General features: G+C 43.1%; 1 protein-coding gene across 1 annotated transcript in view; it reads right to left on the reverse strand.

Moving 5' to 3' along the window:
* TRMT11 (tRNA methyltransferase 11 homolog) overlaps positions 1-21236 on the reverse strand; it is a 49884-nt gene that overhangs the window by 18649 nt on the left and 9999 nt on the right. The window contains exons 4-11 of the mRNA XM_039532231.1: positions 18689-18770; positions 18502-18594; positions 17171-17305; positions 12706-12862; positions 7931-8011; positions 6225-6389; positions 3370-3442; positions 1746-1877 (exon numbers count right to left, since the gene is read on the reverse strand). Coding sequence (XP_039388165.1) covers positions 1746-1877; positions 3370-3442; positions 6225-6389; positions 7931-8011; positions 12706-12862; positions 17171-17305; positions 18502-18594; positions 18689-18770 — 918 coding nt within the window. The remainder of the gene's footprint in view (positions 1-1745; positions 1878-3369; positions 3443-6224; positions 6390-7930; positions 8012-12705; positions 12863-17170; positions 17306-18501; positions 18595-18688; positions 18771-21236) is intronic.

Consider the following 21236-nt stretch of genomic DNA (forward strand, 5'->3'; position numbering starts at 1 on the left):
ATCCATGGCCCCACTACAGAGCCCACACCCCCAGCCGTAGCCCTCGCACCCTGCACCCCAAGCCTCTGTCCCAGCCCTGAGCCCCCTCCCACACTCCGAACCCCTCAGCCCTACCCCCACCATATGAATTTTGTTACGTGCACCAATATGACACATCACCTCCATATTGGTGCACATAACAAAATTCAGTCCGCACATGGATGGGAAAAATTAAAGGGAACACTGGCTCTAACCAGTAAACATAGCTTCCATTGTTGGGGCAGCACTGCTGTTGCACAACTTCAGAAAAAGTAGGGAAAACGTGATGCTGTGACAAACAGAATAGACATGACAATTTTAAGCAAACAGCATATTAGCACAAGCCATACATTTTAGCAATCTAGGATTCACAAGCACACACAATGCCATCAGAGATAAGCAGTAGACATTCTGAATAATGAATTAAACACTTCCATTGGTTAAGGCACCTTTTTGTTTGCAAGAACCATATAATAAGTATACACAAAAATATTTATTCCATCATTCAAAAAGAGTGACATGCAAACTATATGTTACAGATCCACTAAGCTCACCTTTGAAGTATATTTTTGTAGTGATTCCACCATCACAAAGCAACTAGAGAGAGGTCTGATGTTAGATTATTTGTCTTTTCAAGTGTTAAAATGATCTCATTCCCAGTCTTTCCCAGGCAGATGGACGGGGTGGAGTTTAACCCTTGGTCAATGCTTCCCCTTCCAAGAATCACCCAAGGCCAAATCAAACGAATTTCTCTAGCTCTTCCCAGACTTAATAGTCCTTCTGCCCTGTTAGTGCAGGCTTGCTCTCCTGGGGGTACACAGTGCCTTCCTGCTGAACCAGCTACAGCTTTCACCCATGTTGATGCATGACTGCCCTTCCATACCCAGTTAAGTCATATGCCGTCCCCCAGGGCCAAATGATTCCTTGCCCTATTGGCAGAGGGTTCTCTGCTCTTCTCAGCCTTCTCCAGGCTTTGAGACAACAGTCCTTTTCCTCTCATGGCAGGTGTGTCAGCTCACCCTCTCCCCGTAGAGCAGTGGAGGGACAAGAGAGGCTTGTCTTCTCCTGGGCCTCTCCCAGGCCTCATTAGCCAAGCCCCTCTGGCAGACTCCACCCCAGCTCACTCTCTTCACAGGGAACCACCTGACCCCTCGCAAGCTTGCCCAGTCCACCATAGTCATAACCCACACGTATGCAGCTGAACAGCCAGCATTTCCAGTTCCCTGCAAGTCTGCCTCTCCCCTAACTGAGCTACAGGCAGCTTCTTATATAGCCTGGCAGTCATGATTCCTCTTGGTCACCTGACCTCTGGACTCTCCTGGAGAAGTTAATTGTCCAGAATTTCTCTCTTTAAAAGGGTCAAGCCCCAATAAAAAGGCAAACTAATATTGCCTGCTCTTAAAGGGGTGTGCATTTAGCTTTGACGTTTACCTGGATTCCAGTATTGTGGTTTTCCATTCCTTTATCAGTTGCATGCATTTTTGCAAAAAAATAAAAAGTTTTGATTTCTAACTGGCAGCACATGGCTCTCTCTCTCCTTTCAAAAATTGTTCCAAACTCTTCTCCTTCACCCACCCAGTTTTGATATATGAAAATCGTAGGAATCCCTCTTAAACCCCAGTAGGAAGTTCTAGAGACACCCCACCCTGGAAGAAATTATAGCTAGGTTATACTATATTTTTTATCTACTACAGACTAGATATCAAGGCATTTAGAAGAGTACGTACTCAGGTTTGTAAACTGGTAGCCAGTACACCAATCTTCCTCCCATCACCAGGTACTCTGCCGCAGAGTTTAACAAGTCAAAAAAGATATCACTCAGATGATAGTTCGAGGAAATGGAGATGTGATTTTCTGTGCTAAACAATATTGAAAAAAATACTGAACAAGTAATAGCCACAATTTTATTTTATTTTTTGAACACAGTCTGAGATTTGCAAAGCCAGGTAAGGGTATTAGATGACCAAGTCCCACTTAAATTAATGAGAAATCTGCATCCAAACTCTTTCACAGTGGCTTTTTAAATGTTAGGGATGGAATTTGCAAAGAAAACTACTCAACTAAAATCACTTTTGAAATACACCTATTTTGTACAGTGTCTTTCATGAGCGTTATTGTAAGAATCAAAGGAGGATGAGACATTGACATGAAATCTGAAAAGAACAGAAAACCAAGGCCAAGCAGCAGAAAAGGCTGTCATCCCAACAACGGAGAGATTGTCTGCCAGGACAGAGAATGCCTGCTGCAGGTGAGCACAAAGAGGTGGGCAAGGGAAACTAAAAGACATGGGTAGGGCCCTACCAAATTCATGGCCATGAAAAACATGTCATGGACTGTGAAATCTGGTCTTGTGTGCGCTTTTACCCTATACTATACGGATTTCACAGGGAGATCGATGTTTCTCAACTTGGGGATCCTGACCCAAAACGGAGTTGTGAGGGGTAGGGGTGGGGTCACAAGGTTATTTTAGAGGAGTTGCGGTATTGCCACCTTTACTTCTGCACTGCCTTCAGAGCTAGGAAGCCAGAGAGTGGCAGCTGTTAGCCGGGTACCTAGCTCTGAAGGCAACAGCAGCGCAGAAGTAAGGGTGGCATGCTACGGTATAGGGGTCCTGACGAAAAAGGAGGTTGTGCTTGGGGGAGGGGTTGCAAGGTTATTGTAGGGGGGGTCCGGTACTGTTACCCTTACTTCTGTGCTGCTGCTGGTGGCAACGCTGCATTCAGAGCTGGGCAGCTGGAGAGCGGCAGCTGTTGGCCGGGAGACCAGATCTGAAGACAGAGCTGCCGCCACCAGCAGCAGCACAGAAGGATAACAGTACTGCAACCCCCTTACAATAACCTTGCAACCACCCGCCCCCCGCACACACACAAACTCCTTTTTGGGTCAGGACCCCTTTAATTACAACACCCTGAAATTTCAGATTTAAATAGCTGAAATCATGACATTTACGATTTTAAAATTCCTATGACCATGAAATTGACCAAAATAGACCATGAATTTGGTAGGGCCCTAGGCATGGTGGTTTAAAACAAAGGTAAGCAATTTTGGACTGGATGCTTGAGCCTTCAGGGGATTAAGTAGAGCTGTTCAAGGACACGCACGATGACGTGAAGCTATTTTGTAAATGTAAGAGAAGGAGCTTGGGACTTAGAAGCTAGAAAACTTGCTTGGCCAAAGAGGAGGATTATTTTAGGAAGACTGGCATTGACAGTCACTTTTGCAAGCTACGTAGTGACAGTGGTACTTTTTAAAATTGTTTGGTTAAAGGACAGCAATGAAGTAAGTTTCTAAAACTGTGGCTGGCCTTCCATTAACACATTGATATGTGCAATGAATAAAAGGTTTACCTACCCTCTTTCCGTTGCTTTAAGTATTTCTTTTTGTGAACCAGTTCTTCTAGTAGCTTCTCGTATGCCATATGGAGCTATACAGAGTAAGTACATAATGTCGAGATCAGGAGTTCACCCTTTACACAAATAACGTCATGAAATTCTACAATAGTGTACATGTGGTAGCAGTTGCAAAGAGTTTATAAGATTAACTTCTTCAAGATGTATCCATTAAAAGTTTATCTTGATCCTAAGGCTCACTTTTTTAAAGCTATTTCAAAAAGGTCTCTTATCAGTAAGACACTAAACAGTCAAGTGTAATAGCACACTAACCACTTTAAAACTATTTAATATGGTGCTGAAGTGGGGTTGTTGTTTTTTTTAATGATTTTGTTGACTAAAATATTTTCTTGACATTTCCAACTCACGACGCTGTTAATCCCCTTCCCTTGCTTCATCTTGTAATGGGGTTTAATGACTCTTTTAAGGTTAGAGGGGGCCAGAAGACCCTATACCAGGAATTTGAATTGGAAAAGGCCCAGAAAATGGCCTGGCTCTCCAGAGAGGTCAAGGGCTGATGTGGGACTGATAGAGCTCCCTCGTTGGGGTTCAGAGGTAACTGGAGGGGGAACTAGGAACCAGATGCCCTGGAATGAGAGTGAAATTGAAAACCTCAGAAAGGATTTGGGCCAATAAACTGAACCCCAGGAAGTGAAGTGTTACTTTAAGTACTCTTGCCTGCAAGTATGTCACTGAGGGAACTGAGGGCAAGATACCTGCAGGGCCCCACTGTGCCTCGAAGGGGTATGCCCTGGGATGGGACCCTGCCACACTGATGCTGCAGGGCAGCATTGGGAAAGGGAGCTTCAGAAAAGAGATTGTTATTGTATTGTGGTAGCGTCTAGGAGCCCTAGTCATAGACCAGGACCCCAGTGTGCTAGGCACTGTACAAACAGAACAAAAAGGTGGTCTCTGCTCCAAAGACTCTACCATCTAAGTATAAGACAATGTATGTAGCCACGGTTCTTCTTTTTATCCCTGGTTGAATGCCCAAGTAAACCCTAAAAGTCCAATTGCATTTTTCAGAAAGATATGGGTTATCCCTAGTGCCCTGGCCAACAGCCCTCTCCCCCAATCTCAGGGCAACAAGTCGTAAATGTCCAAGGTTATGTCTTAGTTCTTGCTATGGCTGTTAAGCTCACCTGTCTAGCTGTTTCACTACCACTATCTATTGCTTTGTAAAATACTTGGACTACTTTGGGATCAGGAGCCCTGTAGTGCAGACCTGGCTGGGTTCCCTTCTCTTTCAGCCCACTGGGAGCAGCTCTCTGGAGGAGGGTGGTATATACACTGGCTTTTCCCTCAAGACAAGGGGAAACACTGACAAGAGAAGAAAGCCAGGGCCAGAGCTCCAACCAGAAAGGTCTGGGACTGGCAGATTTGGTTAGCGCAGACTTGGGTAGAGCAAAGCTTTGTGTGTGGCAGAAGAACCAGGGCTGAATATGAATTTGTGTGTCGTCATTATGAACTTTGTTTTAGGGACTCTCTGATGATTGTTTGTTTGAAATATTTTGTTATTAAGGACTGAGGATTGTTTGAACCTTTTCTATTATTAAACCAGCCGCAGGTGGGGATGCTGTTAGCCAGAAAAGAGAGACTTGCGGGGGGAGGAGGGGTTTAAGGGACCGACAAGAGGGGGGGCTAAGAGGGGCAGGGTGCCTGTAAAGTGACACCTGGCCACAAGGGGGTGCTCCGTAAGCAGCCACCCCACTACAAAAGTCTGAAGAACAAACCCCTGTTAATGCACTTAGAAAATCTGTAACATTTCAAAATGTTGTAATCGTCTACATTTTTAAAAAAAAATTCCTAAAAATACTACACAAGTCTTTATTTTTACACATCTCCGCAAAGCTTTAAGAATGCTGTACAAACATTAATTCATCTTCAACACTTCTGTAACCTTTCCTAATGCTCTTATTGCCACGGCATCGGAGAAATGTCATCTCCATTTCACAGACATGGAAACTGAAGCACAGAGATTATGGGCTTGATTCTAACACCCTTACTCACAATGTGCATTACCTTGTTCGGCCAGCAGTCCTGATGAAATCAATGGGACTGGCTCCTGGAGCAAAGTAACATTCCCCAGGAACAAGGACAACAGAATAGAGTCTCAGCTGATTTGCTCATGGTAACACAGCAAGTCAGGGCAGAGCCATAGTAGAGGTCAGGAGTTCCTGGCTCCCCATCCCACGTTTAGTCTAGTAGACTGTGCTGACTTTTAGGTCTCCTGCTCATGACAAATAGTGTCTAATAAACAGACTCAAAAGGGCCTTAACCGAAGGCATGATTAAAGTCGGTCAGACCCTTTCCATGGACTTCAATAATGTTTGAATCCAGGCTCAAGGGCAATGCAGAACAACTTAAAAATTGAACAGAAACCTCTCCTAATGTAGAAGGAAGTATGACTCAGTAAAGGTATAGGAGACAATAAGATTGGTTCCTATTCAGAAATATAATACTCTTTCAGTGGAAAGAAGTTAACGAAACAAAACACAAAATGTTATAGTTACAATGCTTTAATAAAGTGGTCCATATTTCATTAGGTATTTAACATACTCAGATTAAATGTAGAAGTAGTCAAAATGTAGCCCCAATTTCTACAATGCTGCCTATGATGTTCATCATTTCTAATGTGGAAATCACAGATTCCAGCACACTATTAGTAGAATTGTGGTCTCAGCAGGCCATGCTTATGTCAAGATGGTAGATGCAAACGTCTCCATTTTACACAAATTAAGAGCAAGGTTCCAATCTTTTGGATACCACAGTTAGGCTGTTATGAATCATATATATTTAGGACATTAATCAACTTACGATCTGTAATAATTGCATCAAAAAGCATTTCCTTCCTCCATATAGGTTTTGATGCATCAGAAACGAGTGCATCAAGATAGTACTTCTCTAAACCATACTGCCGAAGGTTAGCTCTGATATTCTCATCTGGTCCTCTCCACTTCTGGTTCTTCCTGCTAGCCTTGCCTGCAAGAAAATAAAAAAGGCATAATCTAAGGCAGTGGTCCGCAGACTATGTCTAAGATTTCCAAAGGGGTCTGCAAATGAAAAAAAAGGTTGAAAACCACTGATCTAAGGCAAATCAGATGTGGCAAAAGTGTTCTGATTTTTCATTATTTATTTTAAGAGAATAATAATATCACCTAGCTCTTATATAATGCTTTTCACATTAATGCAGATCTCACAACACTTCACAGGATTCATATTTGAGTAGTTGCCTCAAATAAAAACAATTTAAGACCTCTTGTCACCAGACATGTTCTACTTATTGTGGGAAGTGGCTGTCAGGATTCGTCGAAGTATCAGAAATTAATCTAGTCAGGCCTTCTATTTCAGTTACGTTGTTCCATAATGCAAATGAGAGGGAGAATAGTTCAATTAAACGCCCCTACTTCACAGAGATATTGTGAGGAAAGTTTATTAATGTTTACAAGGCACTCATGCTATGCTAACATACACCACGTAAAACCCTATTCATACATCAAATTTACTCTACACAAGAATATTCCAGAGTAGCAAAAATATTGTTAGAACTTTGGGTTTTGAAAGCTACTAAGAAAATAACTACTGTATGACAAAACAGGATGGTTCCACTAGTACTAGCAGTGGTCTATTGTTTTTTTTAATCCCTATGATAGACTAACAGTGGCTAACCTTTTATCGTAATTTAACACAGAAAACCAAAGGGATTCAATAAAGCCAATAGTGATTTCTAACCATGAAAGTACTTCTCCAGGATTTAACAGGAAGAGAGAACACATTTGTATCTAACTTTAATATGAAGATAACTCTCTCTCATCTTGAATATTTGCAGGTTAAAAAATACACACCTGTGGCAAAGGCAAAAGATCTGAATGGGAACATATAGTTGTAATATTGAATTCTACTACTTCGAACTGCACTATCAATATAACTAGACAACTCTAAAAAAAGCTCAAAAAAGTTAAGTTTTTAGTAACAAAAACTGCCAATACAAACTGGTATTAAAGCCAAAATACTTAAAATTGAGCATTAGTGAGTTCCAACCCACTGCAAAGAAAACACCCATCTCAAAGCCAACTCCTCCTCACTCAGTCACATTTAATAAGTTTGGATGGAACCTCACTATGCTTGTCCCCACGACCCAATGGCTCTGGGACATCACTGTTAGCCAAACCAATCTACCTGCTAATCTTACCACTAAACTGAACCATGCCAGGCACTGCCACGCCAGATGCCATCACTTAGTGTTGTTGGATTGGCAGTTAAAGTTTTCTAATACATGTAACTAGTTTAAAATAAAATTTTAAAAATCCCATCTTTATATCTTACTGACCCTTAATATTCTGAGTACTGCCTAGCTAGACTATATCTGTAAATGAGTTAGTATATCACAGATGTTTCACAAAACAAATTCTGTGAAGAGGAATGCTCCTTTCATACCTGGATCTACTCGTACCTGCTATAAAAGATACTTAAATACCGAAGAGTTAGAATTACCTTGTTCAGAAAGAAAATATCCAACATACCTAATCCATGGACAGTATTATAATCTATATCAGTACCACACACATATGCTCCAAAACGTGCGGAGGATATAAGAAGGCCACCTGCAAAGAAAAGATAAAAGTCTGCTGTCATGGATATTGCTACCTGAGAGTCTGTATTGAGGAACATGAGAAATTTGAAAACACATGTACCACTCTGGGTTACAATCAGATGGCAGTTGCCCCTTTCTATTAGAAATAATATTACTGTGAGGTCCCCTGTATGCCAACACTATTTTCCCTTTTATTCTCCTCACTGAACCTTCGTTTAACTTTGGAGGCTGAGCGTATGGTCTGCTCACAAGGGTGCCCATTTCTGCAAGGCAGGCATCCACTCCCATGTACTAAAGTGCATTGACTTAAAATGTGATGGAATGAAAACCATGAGATGTGGGCCACCTTCACAAGTCGACACTGTGCAGTAGCCAAGATAATGACTTAGGTAATGGAATGGAGGATATGGTTATAAAACTTGCAGATGACACTAAGATGGGAGGGGTTGCAAGCATTTTGGAGGACAGGATTAGAAATCCAAATGACCTTGACAAATTGGAGAATTGGTCTGAAATCAACAAGATTAAATGCAATAGACAAGTGCAAAGTACTTCACATAGGAAGGAAAGAATCAAATGCACAATTACAAAATGGGAACTAACAGCTTGGTGGTGGTACTACTGAAAAGGATCTGGGGGTTATAATGGATCACAAACTGAACAGGAGTCAACAATGTGACGCAACTGTGAAAAAGGCCAATATCATTCTGTGGTTTATTAACAGGAGTGTCATGGAAGACACAGGAGATACTTGTCCTGCTCTGCTTGACACTGGTGAGGCCTCAGTTGGAGTATTGAGTCCAATTCTGAGCACCCCACTTTAAGAAAGATGTGGACAAATTTGTGAGAGTCCAGAGAAGAGCAACAAAAATGATAAAAGGTTTAGAAAACCTGACTTCTTAGGAAACAAACACTGGGCATGTTTAGTCTTGCAAAAAGACGACTGATGGGGGACCTGATAACAGTCTTCCAATATGTTAAGGGCTGCTATAAAGAGGACTGTGATCAATTTTTCCTCATGTCTACTGAAGGTAGGTCAAGAAAATAACGAGCATAATCTGCAGAAAGGGAGATTTAAGTTAGATATTAGGAAAAAAATTAAGTAAAGCCCTGGAACAGGCTTCCAAGAGAGGTTTTGGAATTCCCCCCCACACGCACACACACTGGAGATTTTAAGAAACAGGTTGGATAAACATCCATCAGGGATGGTCTACATTTGCTTGGTCCTGCCACAGTGCTGGAGGCTGGACTTGATGGCTTCTCAAAGTCCCTTCCAGTGCAACATTTCTATCCTATCACTGAAACTTGTAGAAACTGGGGCTGCATTGAATCTGAGAGGGAGATAAGAGACAGTCAAGGGTAGCAGTGTTCCTCTGCAGCTCAAGAGGTACTGATGATATGTCTGAAGATGTGGAAAAACAGTTGCTAAAAAGAGGTAGCGTTCTACTGTTCATCAGCCCTATAAACACCCAGAGGATAAGGATCCACACCAGGCAGAGATGGTTTGTTCAGCACTTACACTCCCCTCTGGTTACCGTAAAACAATTAAATGGATATCAGTTTAAAAATCACTTCTGTCTGATACACCTCTACCCTGATATAACTCTGTCCTCGGGAGCCAAAAAATCTTACCGCATTATAGGTGAAACTGTGTTATATTGAACTTGCTTTGATCCGGCGGAGCGCGCAGCCCCGCCCCCCCAGAGCACTGCTTTACCACGTTGTATCCGAATTCGTGTTATATTGACGTAGAGGTGTAGTCTTTTTTTAAAAACTTTCTATTGTTACAACTTTTCCCTAAGGTTACTTAAAGTAAAATATTATCATGGGGAAAATATTGTTCTTAGTTTTTCCTAGTTTACTTTGTCCATTTCACAGCAGTTTGTGTAAATTCAATGTCCGTGTTTGTGGGAATACTTCACACAGCAACAGGGGAGAGAAGCTAAAATACGAGGAAAATGTAATTGTAAAAAGCACAACAATTGACAGTGTCAGATGCGGTACTTGAAATAATTTTTAACTCATTTTTACAGTTAGACTTGAAATTGACAATGTCCCGTTGAAGTTATGTAAGTATGGCCAGAACGAAGACAGTTTATTTCCTCAGTTATTGTGATGGATAGGACTGTGTACAGTTACCATTTTTCTTGGGTATATAAAATTCTTGTTTTACTATGTCAATGGTGTCCTTAGTTTTTGTTGTGTGTATAGAAGTAAATTAAGTATTTCTTTCCCCTTACTGTTGCGATCTATTAGCTTAGTAAAAAGCTTTATGTATGATTTACCCTTGAAATCATGCTGCATCTGAATGGTATATAAAAGGGATTCAAGTGTTTTCTCTCTGCCCTGAACAGCTTCCAAAATAAAGAGAAGGATGGTAGTAGTGTACTTCCAAAGAGAAACTGCATTGTTGGGTTAAATTATTACAAAGGAGATGTGCATGTCAGTAAGCCTAACATAATATTACAAGGCCTTACACTGCAACTATAGACCAGACTCTGAACCTGCGACTCACAGTGATGAGTGGTTATGCATACAGATCATCCCATTTTAGTGAGTGGGACAGTTCCATAAGAGTCAACAGCTCACCAATGTGAGTAAGGGGTTCACAATCTGACCTTTTGTGTTCATAATACAGATTTTTACTTTAGCCGTAATCTGAAGAGGAGTTTCACACAGCTACATTAATCAAATGCTACCCATCACCATCTGTGTATTCTTAACACTCATTAAATATGCCTGCTAAATATGCCATTTCAGAGCATATAAAAAAACCTCTTAATTTGAATTCATTAATTTATCAGTGTAAGTAAAAATGAGGAGAAAACAAAAATTGTCCTCCACTTTTCTTTGTTAATTGGATTTGGGAAAAACAAGGTTACTCACCCTAAAGGAGTCAACCATTTCCCTTCTCGACTGTAATCCCTCAGAACAGATGGGCAGTGCCTCCAGAAAGTCAAGACAAATTTAGCTAGCCCTGTCCCCAAGTATGATATACCACCCAGTCCTATAAACAGAGCAAGAAAGAGTACTTTGCTCATCTAATAAATTTTTTCTTGATTGCAGAAAAGGAAGAGTTAGGAAACATGAACTGATCACTCAATAAGTCTCTGGTTTTACCTCCCACCTATATCAAATAGTCACACTTTAAAACTGAATCATAGAGAATACAAAATTGATGATAAAGAACGTATAATACTGTCTTCAATTTCTGTACTTCCACCATTATTACAATGAATTCTTCCCGTTCTGTCTAACCTTGCCCACCTCTCTCTCCAAGTTTGATTTCCTAAGAGAATGAATTCCCCTGCAAAGTTGCTTTGTAACTTTAGTTTTTATTTAAACACAAATATTGTAATTAAATGAATCTGCCAAGAAAAGCAGAACACAAGCCTAAGTGAATTTCCTTGACCTTCCAAAAAGCACTACCAATCTGTGTGTGGGGGAGGGGGGATGTGGGGGGGGGGGTAGAGACACAAGAAGTTTCTGAAGAGATTATAGTGTGGACTGAAAATCTCAGTTTGCACATGAACTATATTATATACAAAATGTAGAACTGACAAACACTTTGTATCATCCGAAAAACATTGATGCCATAAAATCAGGATATTTTCCAAGTCACATTTACACATAATAAAGAGAATCAGTCCCAGAACTGTGGGACCTGCTCCTCCCCATTTCTAACTTCTCAATGAGGACTTGCTGCCATTCATTCTCTGGACCCTTCCTGCCAACTAAACACTCCCTTCCCCTCCCCTCTACATTAGCAAAGATACCTTTAGATCATTTCTTGTTCCCCTAGTTCCTTCTGGATACCTGATCAAAGTTCACCTGGATTTCACTAAGTCACATCTACTGCCCTCCTTCATCTATGTCCTTTGAAGAAATTGATGAAATTATCTTGACATAATCTACTTAAATGGCACATCCTGAAACATACGTTTTTCCATTTCAAATTTAAACAAGGTGCAGGAAAAGGTACTTGAATGCCTCACAAGTGATCCAATAAATGGAATGAAAGCTCCCCCTACTGACTTGTCAGAAAAAGGAAAAAAAAACCTCAGCCAGAGAAAGAAGTGGACAATTTTGTCACCACATTTCCCTAGGACACAAGGAATTGCTCATTATTTCCACCCTTGAAGAATGTGTTCCCACAATTGCCATGCTAATGTGTACAGTCGAGGGTGCTCTCTGCTCTTCAATACCATCCTAACAACTCCCCTACAAAAATGTAAGTTCCTACAGTGACTTAGGAGTCTAACTTCAAATTTCACATAATTTTGGAACTTAAGTTCTATTGAAAGTCAGAGTGACTTTGGCTCCTAAACAGTTAAATAACTTCTGAAAATGGGACTTAAGCGCTTTTAAAAATGTTACTCGAGGTAAATAAAGAATTGGGAAGGTACTTTGTTCTACAGTTTCAGCAAATCTACCCAGTCCTTCTGAAGTTATAACCACTGCCCCTACAGGGCTTTGGGAAATAACCAAGCAGTTGATTTTATAATTATTCTTATTTGTACTGTGGCAGAACCCAGTCATGAACCAGGACCAGGAGCCTCAGTCATGAACCAGGACTTCACTGTGCTAGGCACTGTACAAACAAAAACAGACAGACAGTCCCTCCCCTAAATAATTTACTTTTCACACACAATGTATATAAAGCAAGCAATGCCCAATTTTTTTCAGCAGTAGAAAAAGAAATACCTGTTCCAACAAATGGATCAAACACAACATCATTTGCTTTTACTCTCCCATGATTTGCCATGATGAAAGACAAGCAGGCATCCATGCTTGTGTTCCCAATAAAATGCCTCCTTTTTACACTGTATGACTCAATAAGCTCCCTTTGCCCATCCGCAATCTGTAGGAACATTCAGAAAAAGTCAATGTGATGGCCCTAGATATAATACGTAAGTAGACTAATAAACAGTCTTAATAATATTACATCACAAACAGAATATCAGGCATTCTTCATTGAATAGTATGCCACCTGGATTGAATCCACTGAAAATATAGAAATGAGACTTCTCTATAAAAGAACTGGCCTATTAGTAAAATTCCCAGACTTTAGGCTATTCATCAATTACAGGGATGATGCAATTACCAACCGTTATAGTGTCAGCTACCTTTGGGGCATCCTCGTGTGACTTGAGTTTGCTACGCAGGCCCCCACCTTCAACCTTCCTCCTTCCTTCTCAGGGCTCCCCAAGGAAATACAAACCAGATCAGTCCCGCAGGTCCCTTTGGCTTTCCCTCCCCCACCCCCACAAACAACAAACCAAAAATAAAAACACGAAAACATCAAGCAATTACCTTGCTGGCCTTAGTCTCTGCCCTGAGGTATCTCCAAAAGCCACTGCCAGGCTTGCTTTCTCTGGCAGTCCCTGAAATTCTCTCAGTCCACCTCCTTCCATTTCCTATTACTTTTTACAGGGAAATCAGCTGATCCGTGTTCAGATGTGCCTCCTTAGTAAGTAGGGTTGCCAACTTTCTACTTGCACAAAACCGAACACCCTTGCCAAGGTCCCACCCATGCCCCACTGCTCCTCTGAGGCCTTACCCTCACTCACTCCATCACTTCCCCCTGTTGCTCACTCTCACTTACTCATTTTCACTGGGCTAGCTCAGGGAGTTGGGATGCGAGTGGGGGTGAGGGCTCCAGCTGGGTCGTGTGGCCAGAGATGAAGGGTTTGAGTTGCAGGAGAGGGCTCTGGGGTGAGGGATGGAGCCAAGGGGTTTGGAGTATGGAGTGTGGGAGGAGGTATGGGCTCTGGCCTGGGTGTGCAGGTTCTGGGCTGGGGCCAGAAATGAGGGGTTCAGGGTGTGGGAGGGGGCTCTGAGCTGGGGTTGGGATAAGGGGGATGGAGGGATGAGGACTCCAGCTGGGGGTGCGGGCTCTGATGTGAGGCCGCGGATGAGGGATCTGGGGTGCAGGAGCGGGGCCAGAGGGGTTTGCAGTGTGGGAGGGGGCTCTGGGCTGGGATTGAGGTATTTGGACAGCAGGAAGGGGCTCAGGGCTCAGATAGGGGCACTGGTGCAGGGGAGGGTTTAGGGGTACAGGCTCTGGGTGGCACTTACCTCAAGCAGCTCCCAGACACAGGAGCACGTCCCCCCTCCAAGCACCTATGCGGAGGCATGGACAGGCGGCTCTATATGCTGCTCTGTCCGCAGGCACCGCCCCTGCAGCTCCCATTGGCCACAGTTCCCGGCCAATTGGAGCTGTGGGGGTGGCACTTGAGGTGGGGGCAGTGTGCAGAGCCCCCTGGCCGCCCCTAAACATAGGAGCGAGGTGGACACATACCAGCTGCTTCCTGGGAGCCGCACGGTTCGGCGGCTAGCAAAAAGCATGCCAGCCCCACTGGGTGGCGCTGCCAACCGGACAGTCAATGGCCCAGTCAGCGCCAGGATCTCTTTTCAACCGGGTGTTCCGATCAAAAACCAGACACCTGGTCACCTTATTAGTGAATAGGGTCAGCTGGACCCAGGCCTCTGTCCCATAAGGGTATGTCTGCACTGCATCCAGGAGTGAGCCACCCAGCCTGAGTCCACTGACTTGTGCAGCTGGGGCTTGTGCTAGCACACTGCAAAATAGCTTTGTTTGGAGACCTTGCAGCTTGTGCTGAAGTCTGAGGGCGGCTCGAGAAGCCAAGCTCCAGCCCAAGTCACAATGTCTACACGGCTAATTTTAATGCCCTAGCTTGAGCACCACCGACACAAGTCTGTAGATGTGAGCTGGGAGGCTTGCTCTCAGATGCAATGCAGACATATGCTATGGGGCAAGCCATCTGGTTACGCCCAGAAAATTCAGAATTAAAGCTAACCTTAAAAAAACTCAAATATATTAAAGTATTTATGTAAATGCATGGCTACACACACAAACCACTTAAGTTCTACATTAAGGTCCTAGATATACTGGTTTTCCAGTTATGTTTATAAGCTATGTTTAAGTGCTGTTAAAAGCAAACTGTCTTCAGACCAGAACTTGTTGAAAAAAATAGCATACATTTTTAATGAGAATTTCAACCATCATATTTCTAACACAGTTTGGACAGAACCAACATAGGCAGGGTCAAACCACGTTAGAACACTAATCTGCCACCATGTGCCAGCATAGTTTGATATAATACAAACTGTCTTGCCAAACCATAGTAGAATCAAAAACAGGTTTCTATGTTTAAATATTCAAAGCCAGTACAGATGGGACAACAATGACTTTAGGCCTTTCACAGTGTTGCAGCAACTCAAGGCCTTCTCTACATTAGTTACAAAGGTGGACAATACTCTTAGTAGCTAAGAGTGTGGATTCTTGCTAGCAGCCCAGGTGGTCACGATTGTCTTCTTGTAACCAGATCTTACTACTTGGTTAGGGGTCTTGTCCAGATATCAAAGTCTGTGTAAACAGGTTGGTTGGTCTTCCTTCCTTCTAGTTTTCTTTGCACTAGGACATCCAAGAGTGGATTTTCCCAGGTACTGCTGGTCCTACCCGTGAACATGACCTCTGGATACTCTATCCTTGCTGAAGCAGTACAAGAGACCAGTTTAGATTTTCCCAGGATGCACTGATACAAATATAGTTAGGCAGGTGGCATGGTAGAATATGGACATGCCATTGTGACTGAATCATGGCTGTATTGTGAAAGACACTGCTGTATGAACACAAATCAATCACTTTTATTGTACATGGATCAGATGAACATGTCCCAGCCAGTTTAAAAAACATGGCAGTACTTCCTATATAGTGTAGATGGGGACAAAGTCCAGCACTTCCAGTCTTCTGCTCTATGAAACTCAACTTCTGATTTACGCTGAGTCAACAACTTCTGAGATCCCAAGTTCATAGAATCATAGGACTGGAAGGGACCTCGAGAGGTCATCTAGTCCAGTCCCTTGCACTAAGTATTATCAGGACTAAGAATTATCTTAGACCATTCCTGACAGGTGTTTGGAGATTTTGAAGAGCAGGTTCAACAATGATGGAGATTCCACAACTTCCCTAGGCAATTTATTCCAGTGCTTTACCTAACTGTGAGGGCAGTTAGGTAGATTTCCTAATGTCCAACCTAAACCTCCCTTGCTGCAACTTAAGCCCATTCCTTCTTGCCCTATCCTCAGAGGTTATGAAGAACACATTTTTCCCCTCCTCCTTGTAACAACCTTTTATGTACTTGAAAACTATTATGTCCCCTCTCAGTCTTTTCTTTTCCAGACTAAACAAACCCATTTTTTTCAATCTTCCCTCACAGGTCATGTTTTCTAGACCTTTAATAATTTTTGTTGTACTTCTCTGGACTTTCTCCAATTTGTCCACATCTTTCCTGAAATGTGGCATCCAGAACTGGACAGAATACTCCAGTTGAGGCCTAATCAGTGTGGAGTAGAGCGGAAGAATTACTTCCTGTGTCTTGCTTACAACACTCCTGCTAATATACTCCAGAATGATGTTTGGTTTTTTGCAACAGTGTTACACTGTTGACTCGTATTTAGCTCGTGGAGTTGCAGGAATAGGACCCATGGGAAACAGGTTGCGGGAAAACAAACTACATAGGTGTCATCCGGGGCCACTTAGAGTCCCTAGGGGCAGATTAGAACAGCCTCAGGGATGCCCTAATTTGGATCCAGCTGCCTATAGCTTCAGGAAATTGTTCAGAGATCCTGGAACAGCTAGAGAGTGGTGCTTCAGCCACATACCTCCCTCCACACAACTTTACTCTGGGGGTAGCGCAGGGAGGCTGTGTAGTACTATTAAGCCAGTATTGTGTGTTGCAGATACTTGCTCCTATGTTGGAGAACTCTCCAGTGGACAGGAGTATAGCTCCTCTGTGCTGGCAGAGCTGCCATAAAGGGGATGTACAGTGGCACTAAAATTCACTGGGTCTCATGTCTAATCTCTTCACAGACACCTTAATCTTTTCATTTTTGTTTGGACTGATGAATTAACCTGCCTTTTCTTACTCACAATAAGGATTCCCAAAATTCTGCATTATACTGTATATGGTGGCATGAACAACTAGTAAATTTTTAAAAAGCAGAGAATTTATCACTTTTTTTTAAAGCCTTAAATTTACTTACATTTAATTTCTAAAAAAAATAAAGTTTAAGTAATGATGCTAGAATCTGGCTTTTCTGATTATGCAAATTACTAAAATGTGATATAGTTTTTACCACTCACCCATCTACCAAAATACAAATCAAGAGGTTCTTCTGGAATGTTGTTAGGGTCCATTCCATAATCTTCCAGAATCCAGAAGATATGTTCTGGGTTTTTTAAATTCACTTTCCCTTCAAATGGCAGAAATTCCAGAGCCTGTATAAATAACAAAAACAAATTCTTCCTGAGGCAAATTTTTAAATAGCCAGGACAAGAAAAACAAAACATCTCTTAATAAGACATTAAAAGTTACCAGAAAACAGGAAGGGGACAAAGTAGATTGAGATTGCCCTCTTTAGCTTCTTTCTGATGTATAAAGAAAGTCTGAATGGTTTTGGATTGAAGATAGGTCAGGAGCCATTGTGTTTATTATTACATATGCATTGCTCACTTCTAAAAGAGATCTGCTGTGAATACTACATATGGACTTTTTTGTTTTCTTCAAGTCAAGCCAAAAGGTACCTGCTCTTAGTAAGGACTATAGCTACACCAAGGTCTACTTTAAAAATTCAGACATTTTTCATGTAGACATTTAAAAAAAAATATTCTAGCCATAATGGGGGATGGAGGGGGAGAGAGAGGATTCATCCCAACTCCCCTGTAAGTGAGAATCAGCTGAAGGAATTTTGCTCAAACTTCCTTACTGCAACCCAACACCATAAAAATGAGAATCAACATTAATAGTGAAAATTTCAGCAAGATATATAAAATAGGTGGTTATAAAGATTGCATAAGTACACTAGTCACAATTTCTTTAAAAGACCATGGGAATATACAAAAATTACTATTCATTTACCAATGCTTCTTGATTAAAACACTATTCTAGTTAACAAAGAGACAGCATGGTCCAGCAGATTGGGCATAGGACCAGGAATCAGAAGACTATTTCCAGCTCTACAGCTAACTCATTGTATCACATTGGGCAAGCCACTTAAGTCAAAGTTTTCCAAACACAAATTCCTAAAGTAAAGGCACCTGAACATGGCCAGAGTTCCAGAGGTGCTGTGTCCAGAAGTCCATTGCCTAACTTTAGCCATCCAACTTTGAACATTTTGGCCTTAACACCTCTGTGCCTCAGTTTCCCCATCTGTAAAATAGGTACACTGATACTTGTTTTTCTTCATAAAAAGGTTTTGAGTGAGATCTATTAGGAAAAGTACCAACTGTGGGATTTTCAATGGATTTTGAGTTAGGTACACAACTCCCATTCAATTTCAAACGAGATTAGGGTGACTAACTCCCTTAAACTCTTTTGAAAATCCCAACACAAGCGTAAATGTGTTAACACTGTTGTACTCATATGAATACATGAAGTTGAAAATAAATTATTTTTTTTTAAAAAATCCACTTACATCTATCCTTCTGATTTTTTCCTCTTGTGTCAGTGTTTTGTTAAATGCATGAATATGTATTTTGTATGTTGAGTTTGACTGTAGATATGGAACCTAAAATAAAGAAAAAACATCTTTTGGTTAGTACAAACTGCAATGCTAGCCAGTGTGACTGTGAAATTAATCGCCTAGATTTTTATACACGTACCATCTTCTCCATTGGGTAGTTCTTCAGAGATGTGTACAGTTCCTCTGCAGATTTTCCCTGACCCCACAGTTCAAATATAGACCTGGAAATTCCATGATTATTAGATTGCAGTCAGTGAAGAAAATTATGCCTATAAAATAAACACCCTATTTCACACAGTCTTCTTGCTCAACATATTCAGGCCCTGATTCAGGAAACAGGGTTTGTTAATTGGGGTCTCAGGGCTTGGCTACACTTGCAGATGTGCAGCGCTGGGAGTTACAGCAGTGTTCGTACAGCTGTGTAGGGAAAGCGCTGGTGTGTGGCCACACTCACAGCTACCAGCGCTGCAGTGTGGCCACATTTGCAGCATTTGCAGCGCTGTTGGGAGTGGTGCATTATGGGCAGCTATCCCAGCGTTCAAGTGGCAACAATGTGCTTTTCAAAAGAGGGGGGTGGGGTGGAGTGTGACAGGGAGCGGGGGAGAGAGAGAGAGAGAGTGGATTTTTGGAGCCGACACTGTGTGTCAGCTCCCTGCCTTGCAAAATCTGAACATTTCCTCGACCCCCCATTCACTCTTAACTGCAAATAGCCTGCAGACCAGATAAGCAGCTGCTCCAACGGACTCCCTTTCTCCCCCTCCCCCGCTGTTTCTCTCCTCAAGCAAACACTAGCTAGACATTCATCCCCCTGCCTGCCTCATTCACAGCAAGGTAGTGGGTTATCTCAATTGATTGTTCACAGTCAGTTACAGATTGATCACAGCAAACAAGAGCTGTGTTTGTTTTTTAGATAAGCAGCTCCTGCAGCCCCGAGTTCACAACAAAACAAAGAGAGGCATCATAACAAAACAAAGAGTAATTTAGTTAAAAGCATTCTGGGATATCTCCTAATACCCTGGAAGCCAATAACAGCGCTGGTGTGTGGCCACACTTGACGAGCAGCGCTGCATCACCAGCGCTGCACTCGTTATACCCCAAGCAGACCAGGTGTACAGCCAGCACTGCAGCCAGGGAGTTGCAGCGCTGGATGTGCCCTGCAGGTGTGGACAGTTACTAATTGCAGTGCTGGAAAGCCTTCACCAGCACTGCAACTCTCCAGTGTAGCCAAGCCCTCAGTGATGCTTTCCCTCTCTTGCATCACAAGCTGGAGATGCAAATTTTAGTTCCTATGTTATGGGATCCTTAAAAAATATCCTTCATTTAACAACGTTAGCATGGTAGTAATTAATGCTACCAGGTATGATTCACCAACAAAATTTCACTCACGTTTAAAAAGTTCAAGAAAGAGCATTCAGGCTGAAATTCTGTTCTTTACCTATTTCAAAGTGTTTAGGTATCATTATATCTGAGCATTATACTGTGCTGTAATACCCAAGGTATAACGGGACCAGCTACCATCAGAGGTTCTGCCTCATTTTTAAGATGTTCTGTCTTATGCCATTTTGAGACAGATCATTAGCATTAGCATTACCACCACCAACATTTTATGGATTTCCTTTGCTTTCTATACTACTATAGAACCATTCTGCCCAGCCCCTGAGCTCCTGCCTCGGGAGGCTAGCCCCCGGCTCCTCCCCTGCTGTCCCTCCACCCCCGCAGCCTCGCCTCACTGCGCCACCGGCGCAATGCTCTGGCCAGCGGGGCTGCAAGTTCCTGGGGTAATGCAGCTCCAGAGCCCGGCCTGACCCGGTGCTCTGTGCTGTGCGGGTGTGGCTGGCTCCAGCTGGGCAGCGCGGCTGTAGCGTTGCCAGCCACCGGTGTTCCAGGCAGTGCGGTAAGGGGGAAAGGAGCAGGGGAGGGGGTTTGGATAGAGGGCAGGGGAGTTCGGGGGGTGGTCAGGGGTGTGGATGAGGTGGGGCGGTCAGAGGGCAGGGAACAGGGGGGTTGAATGGGGGCAGGTGTCCCGGAGGCGGTCTGGGACACGGGGGGGTTGGATGGGGCAGAGGTCCCGGGGAGGGGACAGGACAGTCAGGAAGGAGTGGGGGTTGGATAGGGCAGTGGGGGGAAATCAGGGGCGGGGGTTCTGGGGATGGTCAGGAGACAGGGAGAAGGGGTGGGTTGGATGGGGCAGGGGGCCTGGGAGGGGCAATCTGGAAGGGGGGTTGGATGGGCCGTGGTGGGGGGGCAGTTGAGGTGGAGGATCTGGGAGCAGTCAGGGAGAAGAGGTGGTTGGATGGGGCACGGGTCCCGGGGGGCAGTCAGGAAGGAGAGGGAGGGTTGGATGGGGCAGTTAGGGGCGGAGGGTCCAAGGGCGGTCAGGGGACGAGAAATAGGGGGGTCAGATAGGGGGCAGGGGCCGGGCCACGCCTGGCTGTTTGGGGAGGCACAGCCTCCCATAACGGGCCCTCCATACAATTTCTGAAACCCAATACGGCCCTCAGGCCAAAAACTTTGCCCGCCCCTGCCCTAACTCTTCCTTTTGAAGAGTTATATACACCATAGTTTGTCTTTTCTCCCATTCATATAGCCTAATCCAATGGCCTTTTCATGTCAGAAAATCCCTTTTTCAGTACCAGGAACTTTAATGGTACCATATATTGCTATACATTCTTATGGTGCAGTTACAG

The sequence above is a fragment of the Mauremys reevesii genome, linkage group 3, assembly GCF_016161935.1.
Source record: "Mauremys reevesii isolate NIE-2019 linkage group 3, ASM1616193v1, whole genome shotgun sequence".
Taxonomy (NCBI): domain Eukaryota; kingdom Metazoa; phylum Chordata; order Testudines; family Geoemydidae; genus Mauremys; species Mauremys reevesii.